The sequence below is a fragment of the Grampus griseus genome (assembly GCF_964374135.1).
Source record: "Grampus griseus genome assembly, chromosome: 8".
Lineage (NCBI taxonomy): Eukaryota > Metazoa > Chordata > Mammalia > Artiodactyla > Delphinidae > Grampus > Grampus griseus.
In genome coordinates this window covers 105110577-105123037 of record NC_139002.1, presented here as the reverse complement: position 1 = coordinate 105123037, position 12461 = coordinate 105110577, and the positions used below count along the sequence as shown (strand labels likewise).

The window sequence follows — 12461 nt, the reverse complement described above, 5'->3', positions numbered from 1 at the left end:
TACGTCATCATTCCGCGACTGCGGTCTCGCGCGCCGATGACGCAAGAGACTGCCCCTCCCGCGAGCTGGCGGCGAGAAAAGTTGGCGTCCGTCACAAGGCATCTCGGGCATGGTAGTTCCTGAGTGCCGGGGTGCTAAAGCCCGCCGAACCTTCTTCCGCGGGCCCCTCAGTCTTCCCAGCACAGCTTCCTCCGGGGTGGCACAGGACAAGGGCCTCCTGGAAGCCGACCATTTTGGTTCTGGGGCGACTTTGACTTTGGACGGGGCAGAGTCGAAGTGCATGCAGGTGTGAGTGTAAATGCAATTCCCAGCCCTGTTGGAGCCCTACGCTGCCAGGTTGTCTGGGTGGTGGCGAGAGGCGGGTCGAGTATATCTCTCTGTTCGCCTCTGAAAGGGAGCCGGCTGCTGCATCACGGTCTCTAACGTGCCTCCCGCTCGAGGACCCTCAAGTCAGCATTTACTGCTCCGTGCTCAGCTCACTGCTGGGCTTTGTTGACAGATTCCTGCCGGAAAGGGTTTGGGTCTCACTAATCCACCCGTAATTATGGGCTTGTGCTGTGCGTCAGACACACGAACTCGTGTTTGGTGACACGACAATAATGAACACACCAAACCTAGTCCGTGAGTTTAGATTTGGGGATGGATTCTTGTTGGATGGGACTCTGAGAGTGTGAACTGGGCCAGACCAGGCCTTGGATGAGTTCTAATTTTTGGAAGCTGTCTGGGTGTGCATTCCAGTTGGACAGGGGAGGCTAGATATGAGTTCACATGGACAGAATTCAGGTTCTCCAGGCTGGAGGAGGGTTATCTGGTTGGGTGTGGCCCTCGTTGTAATTCCACCCTCGGGTTTGTGTCCTGGTGTAGGTGCCCCTGGCAGGTCCCTCGCCAAAGGTCAACCCAGAGGCCTGGTCAGTGTGGCAGTTTATCCTTAGCTCTAGACACTACATGTATCCCCTAACTACCTCTCCCTCCCCCTTCCCCATCCCCTGTCTACCTGAGCTTGAGAAGTGTTGGCCAAGTCGCAAGAACCTATCCCAGACTCTGGACGTTTCACTAGTCCATAAGCCTTTATTTGGAGAGGGACGCTTATGGAGCTGTCCACCTCCCGCGCAGCACAGAGGCAGCGTTCTTAAAGCAGCCTCCCCTGAATGAGGGAGGGAGTGTAGAGTCTCCTCTGCCAATGCTAGTTAGGTGTGCCTGAGGCCAAAGCACCAAAGCTTGGTGGATAAGGTGCATAGTGCACGGGAGGGGTGTTCACATGTCTCAGGGCCACATATAGGAGGTGAGTGGGGCCTGGAAGCTGAGTGGGCAGGTACAACTTAGTAAAAGCAGAAACCTGGACGTTGCATCTTGTCCCTCGACTCTTCATCCGCTGTGGTATGACATTGAGGCAGTGGCTTTTCCTCTCTGAGCCTGCTTCCTTTTCTGTAGAATGGGGCAATAGTGTCTGCCTGGAGGGGAGATGGTTACTACTGACCCCAAGTCATCTGCTTCTACTGCTCAGGCCAAATGAGGCACGTGGGGCACTGCCAAACATTGTCAGCAGGCTCCAGAACTATCTAGAATTTGTTAAATGAGGGAGTGAGAGTAGGAGGACGAGGGGTTTAGTCTCAGATTTTCTTGGGATTTGTCCAAAGCCAGAGGCCAGGTTCTCTCCTGTAGGCAGCAGGAAGAGACAGACCTGGAGGGGTGGGAAGGATGGGCTGGGTTTGGGCCCACTCGAACTAACCTGGGGGCAGGGTGTGTGTGTGTGTGTGTGTGTGTGCGCGTGTGTGCAGCTGTTGTTGCTTCTCCATGACTAGAGTCCTGGGAAGCTACGGGCTGGACTGGGGCCTTCGGGAGGACAAGCAGCCCACCAGCTACTTCTTTTATGGCTCCTCAAGTCCAGGAGGCCGTGGTGTCAGAATAGCCCTGCCGCTCTGGAACAGACCTGGGGCCTTGGAGGGGACCAGACCTCTCCAACGGTTGGGGCAGGGCTATGGGAAGAGAAGCAGGGAGAGCACCGGGGAGCAGAGGGCACCACCGCATCCCCTCCAGCACTTTGCCCCTGCCCTGTGGCCCCAGCACTATTTGAAGTGGGACAAGAAGTAGGCAACGGGATAGTGGGGCCCGTCGATGCCCAGGCCCTGGCAGAGGCCCAACAGGCGGAGACGGGCCTCGGCCGGGCTGGGCCCAGCACAGGCCACACTGCAGTAGGGCTCCTCGTATTCTCCAGGCACAAGGGTCTCCTCCAGCAGATTGAGACGCAGCAGGCCCTGGTCATGAAGAGCCTGTAGGGTCTCGCGGCTGGCGGTGGAACTCAGCGCCTGCAGGTGCTGGGACACCAGGCACATGACACCCACCAGGTGGCCACGGGCGCGTGGGTGGGCAGGCAAGGCAGGCCGCAGGCCGCAGGCCACCATAGCAGCAGCGAGCAGCAGGTCCACACCATAAAGCTCCAGGATCCAGTCTCGCAGGTAGAAGCCACCCATGCGGGGGTTGATCTCGATGAGCCGCGGCCCAGCCCTAGTCAGCTTGAGCTCCACGTTGAAGACCCCATCCAGCAGCCCGCAGCCCAGGCAACAGCGGAAGGCTGCCTGCACCAGCTGCGCCTCCTGCTCCGGTGCCAGCCCAGTGGGCATGCAGGCCGCTGTCTCAGTGAAGCCAGGCAGCCGTGTGGGGCCATTGTCGGAGACGAAGGCAGCCAGCAGTCTCCCCCCAAACAACACCAGATCCACGTCGTGCTCGGTGCCCTCGATGAACTCCATCAGCAGCATGGCATTGCCCCAGCCCAGCCCGATGCCGGGGTAGTCGGCCTCGACCTGCAGGTCTCGGGCGATCCGGGAAAAGTGCTCGTGGCACTGTGACGCGTCCTCCACCAGCCGTACACCCACTGCACCCGCCCCAAACTCCAGCTTCATGACACCTGGCAGGGGCACCTGGCGGACAGCCCTGTCCACGTCGGCCTCGCTCTCCAATGGGCAGCAGGGCACAGCATAGAGGGAGGGTGCAGGCCAGGGTGGGCCATGGTGGCACAACAAGTGCAGCTGGGTGCGGCTCTTCTGCTTAGCCACGTGCATGGCGGCTGGCGGGTTGGAGGGCAGACCCAGCTCCTGGCAGAGCAAGGCTGTGAGCACCAGGCAGTCATCCCAGTAGGAAAAGCAGCCGTCTAGCTGCAGGCCGCGTGCCCGCACCAGCTCCGCCAGAACCCGTGCGTTCTCCTCATCCCTCTGGTGCTCTGTTATATTGAAGTGGATGAAGGTCTGCACTAGCTGGGACGCAAAGTGGTTGGGGTCTGAGTCCACCAGGTGCAGCTGCAGAAACCACAGGGCGGCAACACACCGAGATCAGCTTGTGCTGGGCGCTGGGCAATAGGATGGAGCCTAGAACATGGTCCTGGCCCTCAGGGGAGACAGCTTCACCAGTGCTACGCGCTCAAAACATATTTGTTGATGATTGAATAGAAGGTACAGAGGTGGGACACGTAATCCAGCCAAGAGAGTAGAGAAGGCAACCTAGAGGAGGCAGTGCTTAACCTGGGAGCTCAGTAAGGTTTAGCCAGAGGAAAGATGGCTGCAGGAGGGGGGGGCGGGTGTCATCTAGATGGGAGGGGTGGCAGAGAGGGCTGGTGGAATCTTTCCCACTGGCAGGCTCAGTCTGGCCAGGGTTTGTAGGGAAACCACCAGGGTTCGTAGGGAAACCACCAGGGTTAGGGCTTGGGACTGCTGGTCTGGTGTCCCGAGTGGCCTTTTACTCCTAGCAGGGACAAAATTCAGCTAGGGGCGGGAAAAAGTTGAGACCCCTAACCTGGACGCGGCGACAGGCCCCGCCCCTACGCTTGGGCTCCAGGCCCCCGGCTAGATTGCCCCGCGCAGGCCCCGCCCCAAGGCCAACACCGCCCCTGGCCCCGCCCCGGGCCCTGCCTCCACCACTCAGGCCGGAACTTTGAGCCCCGCCCCGCCCCACCCCGCCCACCTTGAGCCCGTAGTCGCGCGCCGCCTCCCACACGAACTTCTTGCTGACACCGCCCGCGCCGAGCAGCAGCAGCTGTTTTCCCTCCATGAGGCAGCGCGCCGAGCGCCGCAGCATCGTCTCCACCAGCGGCGCGGCCGCCGCCTCCTCGGCTGCCAGCCCCGGGCGCGGCGCGGCCCACAGCCCTTCGAGCGCGCCACACGCCTCCAGACACAGGCCTCCGTTCAGCTCCAGGGCCACGGGGGTCAGCGCGCGGCCGGCCACCGTCAGGGCGAAGTCCACCCCTGGGCCGGGCAGGGGGCGCGGGCTCAGTGCGGGCCGCCTTCGGGCCTCGGGCCCCCCTCCTCCCGTCCCCGTCCCGGGCGGCCTGCACTCACCGAGGAAGTCAGTGCGGACCTGGCGCCCGCCGCGCTGCTCAGCGCTCAGGCTGGCCTCCAGGGTCAGCACGGCGGCTAGCGCGGCCTCGGCCGCCGCCTTGACGCGCTGCCGCACGACTGCCACCTGCGAAGCCTCACCCAGGCCGCACTGGGCCAGCGCCGCCTCCAGCGTCCGTGGCAAGGAGCTCTGGTGCCGCAGAGGCCGGTCCCCACGGCCCACGCTGCACACCACCTGGGCAAGGTGCGGCTCAGGGGGCTGGTCCAGGAGGAGTCCTCCCGGGACTATCCCTGGCCCCAGCACACCTTCCCCTATGCCACGATCCAGGCCACAGCCCTCACTGGACATTCAAGTCCTGTCCTCCAATGTGACTTACACTGCCCGTCTGGTCCCCCTGGGAGGACTCTACCCAGGCTTCCAGGCCCAGCTGGGGCCTCTGCTCCCTAAGGGCTCTAAGCATGCTTGTTCCTAGTGCCTACAGCCCTGGGGGCCTGTCCCACCCTGGTGGGCTTAGCCCTAGAGCTCCCTGAGGGCAATGTTGAGTCTCTCCCTCTCAGCTTGGCCCAGAGCTGTGTACCTAGGAGGGTCCCTAAGCCTCTCTCCTAAAGGGCTCCAGGCCCTGGAGGTTTGTCAGGGACCCTGGGTCAGCCTCTTCTGTGGGGAAGAGCTCTCTGGGAAGAGGTTTCAGCCCTGGGCCCTGGTACCCAGCATGGGATACCAGGTAGGGCTCCGGATGTGGGAGGAGCACAGGAAGGGTTGGAGAGAAGGGAGAGTGTCAGACGAAGTCCTCCCAGAGACAACCAAAATCCTCCGCCCCCCCCCCGCCCCAAGATTTTGTCCTCTCTCTGCCCAGGGGCCCTCATCAGCTCAGTGGAACTGGGGCTGGGGTGTGGCAGCAGGGGCATGACCTGGACCTGAGCCATGCTCACCTTGCTCAGCAGGGGCTTGTCACCCTGTGTCCGACAGACCACAGCACAGATACGCAGAGCCAGCTCAGGGCCAGGCAGGGGGCTGCCTGGGGGAAGACGGTGAGGCCTGAGCACAGAGCAGCCAGGAGGCCGAGCCATGCTCTCCCTCTGGCTGGCACAGGTGGCTCTCACCTGGGAAGGGCAGCCGGGCAGGTGGGCATACAGCCTCCACCAGGACACTCTCCTCCTCCTCTAGTTTCTCCAGCAATGCCAGCACTGTGTCCACCACTGGGCCCAGCTCAGCTCGGGGATACAGACGCATTGCCTGCCGCCCCCTCCAGCGCCAGCCACTGAGCTTCATGGCTACCTGCAACAGGCAGGGGAAGGGGGCCTCCTCACCACCCCACGTACATGCAGGGTGGGACGCTCCTACCACAGGAGCTAATGAGTAAACTGAGGTAAGAAGGCAGGGGATTACCACAGAGATGGGGCAGTAGTAGGGCTCAAAGTTGGGAACCGCTTCCCAGCAGGACCCGGTAACCCTCCACGGGTCCCCTCCTGCTGGCCTCTGCACAACCTCGGGGGCAGAGCCTGTTACCTGCAGGGCATCACCCAGGGCCTCAGAGTGCAGAAAAGCCCCTACTTCCTCCTTCACCAGTGTCTCTTGGCCCTCTTTGCCATTCAGCTCCACCAGCCGTAGTCCCGGGCTGGCATCCCCTCCCCTCAGCAGTGCCGGTGGCTTGTAGGTGAAAGCCAGGGTAGCTGGTACAGCCACGTCACCCTGCCGAGCTAGCAATCGCCTCGTCAGCAGCCGGTCCTCCAGCAGCCGGGCCAGCTCGGCTGAGGCTCCTGTGGGGCAGGTCAGGTCGCGAGCGAGCTCAGCTGCCTCTCGACCCCGGCTAGGCCCCAGCCCCAGGCCTGCCAGGAAGTAGGTGGCGCGGCGAGGGGGGACAAAATCGTCCAGGAATGTCAGGCCCCCCGGGTGGAAGCTCACAGCCTTGGAGACCAGCAGGGCTGCCTCGCCTGGCTGCCCTGGTGCTGGCACCTTTGTCAGCCAGGCAGGGGACAGGCAAAGGAGCATGTTTCCTGTGGGCAGAGGGAGGAGGGTTGCTGGCCAGGGAAGGCTTAATGCCCCCATGCCCTCCACCTCCAGCCTGGGCCCCTGGGTAGTCAGGGGCAGCTGCTCCCAGAACCCACCCCCACTCGGAGTAGGGCAGCTGGCCCGGTGGAATGCAGGCAGTTGCCAGGGTTGGCGGGTATTTTGGGATGTGGCCGGGCCAGGGCAGGGCTGCCCTTTCTGTAGGAGGGGGTGGGGAACTTGGGCACACACTCACCCGGGCTCTGGACCCCACCCTCCAGCAGCAGAGACAGAAAGGTGCTGGGCGATCCCAGAATGCACAAGGTCACCTCCGCCCCAGGACAGCCTTGAGGAAGAGGACGTTGCCAAGCTCACCAGGGGCTCCCCTTGCTCTCTTTCTGCCCACCTTTCCCCACCCCCATAGCCCTGCCCTCACCCTTGGACCCCCAGGTCCTCCCCGGGTATCGGACAAGAAAAGTAAAGGGGACAGAGGAAGCTGGAGAGCAAAGGGGAAGCTGCCTGTCTACCTTGCCCTCTGAGGCTAGCTCCCTCCCCTCTGCAGCTGGCCCAGAAGGCACTGGAGGCTGGGTGACTGGAGACATGGGTTCTAGCCTGAGCTCTGCCACTGACTTTCTGTGTGACCCTGTGCGGTGGGGGGAGGAGTCTCTGCACCTCAGTTTCCCAGTCTGTACAATGGGGCCCAGTCTGTGATGTTCACACACTCTAGCTGTAAGCCCTCTGTCCACACAAAATCTTTTGTGGCTGCCTGATACATAAAACAGATAAAGCAGAGGAGGAATCCTGGGTCCCAGCTGCTAGCTGCCTCCACAGCGGCTGCCAGGACACTTCTGTAGAAGCTCTGGCTCCACAGAACATGGACTGCAAATCCCAGGGCTGGATTTTCCGGGGGTGGGAGGGAAGCCGTGGTCTCTGACTTTACTGGTGCCAGATGCCCTTTGAAAAGCCTGCCTTCCAGAGGTTGACTGGCCTTGTCTCCCTGGCTTCAGACCAAGCCAGCGCCTAGGGGAAGGGGCCGACCTTGACAGAGATGGGAAGCAGGCTGGGCTGCAGGTGTCTCCCTCCTCCTAGGGGTGCTCCCTCCCCCCAGGGGTGCCCCCCTCCATGGAACCCTCGGGCACCTGTGCGGGGCACCTGGCTGCGGTCTTGGGTCTCCGGAAGGCCAGCTTGCTGCAGACAGCTCTGCAGGAGACTGTAGTAGTAGACAGTCCAGGCCCGGGCCTCCGCCCCCTCGGGGGAGCCCTTGCAGTCCAGGGCCACGTCATGGCGCCAGGAACCATGGAAGCAGCCTGGGGGTGGCAGGCCAGAGCCCCCACCCCATGGGCCCTCCTCTTCTTCCAGGTCCTTGGAGTCCAGGGGGGAGTCACACTCGGGACCCAGCGGATCCAGGGACAGCTGAGGGAGGCAGAAGTGGTGGGTCTTGGGCAGGGTGGGCAAGGGGCATATTAAGTCACCCAAGGGTATAAGTCCCCCACTCTCCTAACCTTGGGCAGACACTGTCCTAGGAACAAAAGAGGATGGGTTGGGTTGGGTTGGGGGATGAAGGCCTGTCACCAGGAACATGTAAGTGGGAGTGCTTTGTAAACTGTATGTGCAGTGCCCCAGCGGGTGGGAGCAGAAAGCAATGCACTGCTGGCTGGATCACTGCCCCCTCATCCCACGCCCAGGTCTGCCCCAGCTTGGTTCAGAGGGGCAGAGGTTTTTTGCCGGTTTTGCTTATCGAGGCAGCCCTGGGACCTAAAACAGCCCTGGCATGCTGTAGCTGCTCAATGTTTGATGACTGAAGAACAAGTGAACGAATGAACCAAGCAATCACTCTTGGGCTGCTCTCTTTTCTCTGGCCTCAGTGACCCATGTACCACCGTGGAGTTCTGCTGAGACCTAAATATGTGGGTGAAGCTGGTCCACGGTCATCTCCAAGTAGCTGGAGAATCTACCATACGCCCAGTCCTGGGCCAGGCATTAGTAAGGAAGAAGCTGGTGCCCTTCTTTTCAGATGTTCTGAGTCATGGAAATGCTCACTTTAGATGAAATCTTACACCCTGCCCCTCTCTGAGGCTGGCTGACTCCCAAATGAGGCTGCTCAGAAGCTCACTGTGAACACACGTGCAGACACAGGTGGGCCTGTCCTCCGGGGGACAGGCTGGGCCTCCTTGGACAAGTCGTGAGGTTTCTTTGGGACTTGTGGGTGCCTGGTGCCTGCCCTGTCCCCCCCCGGGGTGCTGATGAGGCTTGGACCTAGAGAATCACCGTGGTCATTGCGAGACAGCATACTGCAGGCAGCCAGGAGGGCAGAGGTCTGGGCCTCAGACCTGGCCTGGAATCCCGGTTCGCCGGTGCCAAATTCTGAGGCTTGGTGCCCTTTCTTAGGAGCTGAGTCCCCTAAGAGCCTAGAATGGGTTCACTGCTATGTTCCCAAACTTAGAATGGGGCAGGGCGCATGGTAATAATAAGTTGCAGGTTGAATGAATGCCAAAGGGGACCAAGAGTGCCCGCCTCCCAGAGCTGATGGGGGAGAGAGGCAGTGCCTGGCACACAGCAGCTGCTTGTCCCATGGCACACAGAGTGGGCGGTCAAGGGGTGTGTGCGCAGCTGGTCACGGGTCTGTCCGCACAGACAGCCCCAGGGTTAGGCTTCTACGCGCCCCGCCCGATGCCGCCCTCCGGGCCCTCCCTCTGATTAGGGTCTTGGGCTTTGGTGGGGAGGGACCAGAGGAGACTCACCATCTCACAGGTGGAGAGGCTGACAGACTGATGGAAGAGACTGACAGAGAGAGACAGAGGAGGGAGTCAGGGCGGCCGGATCTCTACTGCAGAGCCCAGCCCCTAAGACTCTGGGTCAGAGAGGTGCCCGCGACCGCGTGCGGCTCTCCTGTCCCAGCCAGGAGGTGTCCAAGGCTGCCCCACCCCCACCGCAAGGAAGCAGAGGGATTGCTGACGCCCGGACCCCATGGGGCCCGCACCCCAAGCTCACACATCCCAAGCTGCGCGGGGCAGGGCCGGGGGTCCTGGCGCTCAGCCCTTCCAGCGGGGGGCGCGCCGGGTCCCCGCGCGTGTGTGCGCGCGTCTGGGAGGGGTATGCAGGCGGTGTCACGGGTCCCGCTGGGGGGCGCGGGCGCTCAAGGTCCCGTCCCCGCGGCCCCTGCCCCGCAGCCCCCTCCCTGGCTCTCCCCGGGGCGCGGGCAGCAGCCGGGGTACCTGGCGGACGGCAGCGGCTCGGCGGGGCTCTGCCGGGCTCGGCGGGCGGCGCGGACCCGGCGGGACTCGGCGGCGGCGGCGGCGGCACAGCGCCCGGCCGAGGCGGCGCCGCTTTATATAGAAGCGCCCGGGGCATGCCCAGTGCCAGGCGCGGGGCGGCGCGGGGCGAAGTGGCCCGGCCCCACTGTCCTCCAGCCGGGGGACCCGGCAAAACCTCCGCCACCCATCCTGAACCTGGGGTCCTGGGGGTGGGCGGGCCCGACCCTGCCAGAGGCAAGGCGCGGGGTGGGGGGGGCGGGCAGGGAGAGACAAACAGAGGGACAGGCAGAGGGACAGACAGGAGACCTTCGGAGACACAGTAAGTCGAACAGTGGGCCAGGTTCTAGCGGATAGCGATCGTCAGAGAGGGTCACAGACTAAGGGGCCGCGGTAAAGAAAAGACAGAGGACAGAGGGGGATAAATAGAGAGAGACCCATAATGGAAGAGAGATGGAAAGAGAATAGAGGGGGAGGGGAAAGCTGGAGCCGGCAGAGACTGGTACCAGGGCTTGCCCTCAGGGCTGGGGTAGCCAGGAGAGCGGCTGGAGCACACAGTCCGGAGCCCTAACCTTGGATGGAGTCCTGAGCTCCCCAGCACCCGGGGCCGCAGCTGTCTGCCAAGGAGCACTGTGCCGTACGGCAGCAAGCACTCCCAGAAAGACCTTCTTGAACAGGGGTCCCTGTACATCTGAGGGGTCCCCTCCTCATCTCTCCCAGCCCCTCCAGAGTAGTGGCCACTAGGTAAGACGCCCCCCACAAGGGCAGTCCCAGTTCCCTGGGGTACCCTCTGCCCTGCTGGGGGCCAAGAGGGAAGAGCGTGGCCAGGCTGGAAGTTCCAGTGGGTCTGAGCACAGCAAAGGAAGGGGCTTGTCTACACGATCTGCCCTGCCCATCAACACCCAGCTCAGCTGGACATCCACAGTTATACCCACAATCTCCCCAAAACGCACATCCTTACCCCCAGGTGCACCCATCCAAACACCCACAAAAGCACACCTCAAGAGACCTGGATCACAGCCACATATTCACCCCAAGAAACACACCCAGAGATTCATACCCTCGCAAGTGTCGCACTAGGTGGAATCGGATCCTAGATCCAGCTGTGGGGCCTGGGCACCTCCCCTTCCTGTCTGACTGAACCTCCCTCTCCTCCTGACTTAAATGGGTCTAGTTACCATCTCATAGGACTGCGGTGAAGATTATCACAGCAGCCTGAGTCCAGCACACGTAGGTTGTTGTTGCAATTCTCCCACCTCAGCCCCGCAAACTCAGACCCTCTCTCCAGGGACACCCCCCGATTGTTCCCTAGAGCCTCCTGGGCTGGGGGAGGGTACCGACGGCCCCGCAGCACTTGTGGAGGCAAAGGTGGCTGCTTTGGCCCCTTTCTACAACCGTACACAGAGCAGCCTGTGAGGAACCACCCTGTCTACCAGTGGAGGGACTCAGAGAGGAGAAGTGACTTACCTGGGGCCCCCCAGCCCAGCCCACATTCCCCACACAGCTTTCCAGGGCTGCTCTGGGCTCCCCAGCACCAGATCCACACTCCACTCCTCCCTGTGGCCAGCCCAGCCTCCTGGAATGAGGTGCGGCCACCCAAGAAGATCCATCCTCTTGCTGAGGGGGTAACCTGAGCTCCAGGGAGATCCACGGGAGGGAGCAGGGTTGGGGCATGGATGTCACCAAAGAGCATGAGATCTGACACTTAACAAATATTAAGAACCAAAATCCAACAGAGTAAATTTTAAAGATCTTATTGGCTTTATCCAGCGGTTCATGAATCGGGCAGCATCCCGTCCAGCAGACAGAAAGGAGCTACAAAGAAGTTGTGTAAAATGCAAGACTTTTATAGGCAGAAGGGAGCAGACACAAAGAAGTTATACTTAGGCAAAAAAGTGGGTTGGTTATTGCAAGATCACTTTCTTTTAGGCAATAGCAGGGGTCTATCAGGCAGATGAACCTGCTAGTGCTGGTCAGGCAATTCCTGATTGACTGGTTTAAGATACAATTTCCAGGAGAGCTGAAACTGTAATCAAGTTATCTCGGTTTGGTGACATGGGGCTTAGCATAAGTGACTCCACCTTGGGCCTCCTGTCTTGTTTTTTGCTTTTTTTTTTTTTAACTCTTTTTAAATTTTTTAATTTATTTATGTTGGCTGCACTGCCTTAGTTGTGGCATGTGGGATGTTCAGTTGTGGCATGTGGGATCTTTAGTTGCGGCATGTGGACTCTTAGTTGTGGCATGCATTCGGAATCTATTTCCCGAACCAGGGATTGAACCCAGTCCCTGCATTGGGAGTGTAGCGTCTTACCCACTGGACCTCCAGGGAAGTCCCTGCTGTCTTGTTTTTAACCCAAGCAGTGTAGCATCTGCGGACTCAGTTTTCTCATCCTCAAATGGGGATTATAGTGCATACTTTAGCCCAGGCTTGGCTGGACAGGGGGCACCTGGCAGAAGGTAGCAGTGCCAGCAAACGGTTTTGTTTTTCTGGGTTTTTTTGTTTTGTTTTGTTTGCGGTACGTGGGCCTCTCACTGCTGTGGCCTCTCCCGTTGTGGAGCACAGGCTCCAGACGCGCACGCGCAGCGGCCATGGCTCACGGGCCCAGCCACTCCGCGGCACGTGGGATCTTCCCGGACCGGGGCACGAACCCGTGTCCCCTGCGTCGGCAGGCGGATTCTCAACCACTGCGCCACCAGGGAAGCCCCAGCGAACGTTTTTTGACTTGTCCCAGGCACTGTACAGAGGACTTTATGTGCCATATTTCACTTAACCCTGTTGGGTAGCAGTTATGAGTCTCTGCCTTTTGCAGATGAGGCAATGGAGGCTCAGAGAGGTGATGTGATTTGCCCAAGGTCACACGGCTGGTGAGAGGCAGGGCCGGGGTCTTCCCTCTGCCA

General features: G+C 61.0%; 1 protein-coding gene across 1 annotated transcript; it reads right to left on the bottom strand.

The window, feature by feature from the left end:
- Positions 1-2066: 2066 nt before the first annotated feature.
- Positions 2067-9604, bottom strand: CARNS1 (carnosine synthase 1; the record flags this gene model as incomplete). Its single annotated transcript, XM_082659152.1, has 10 exons — positions 9528-9604; positions 9054-9093; positions 7452-7725; positions 6569-6658; positions 5833-6320; positions 5427-5601; positions 5256-5341; positions 4329-4560; positions 3955-4235; positions 2067-3293 (listed from the first exon to the last, which is right to left on the bottom strand). The coding sequence occupies exons 2-10, from the start codon at positions 9054-9056 to the stop codon at positions 2067-2069; spliced, it is 2856 nt and encodes a 951-aa protein (XP_082515278.1). The 5' UTR covers positions 9057-9093; positions 9528-9604.
- Between the last annotated feature and the right edge of the window lie 2857 nt (positions 9605-12461).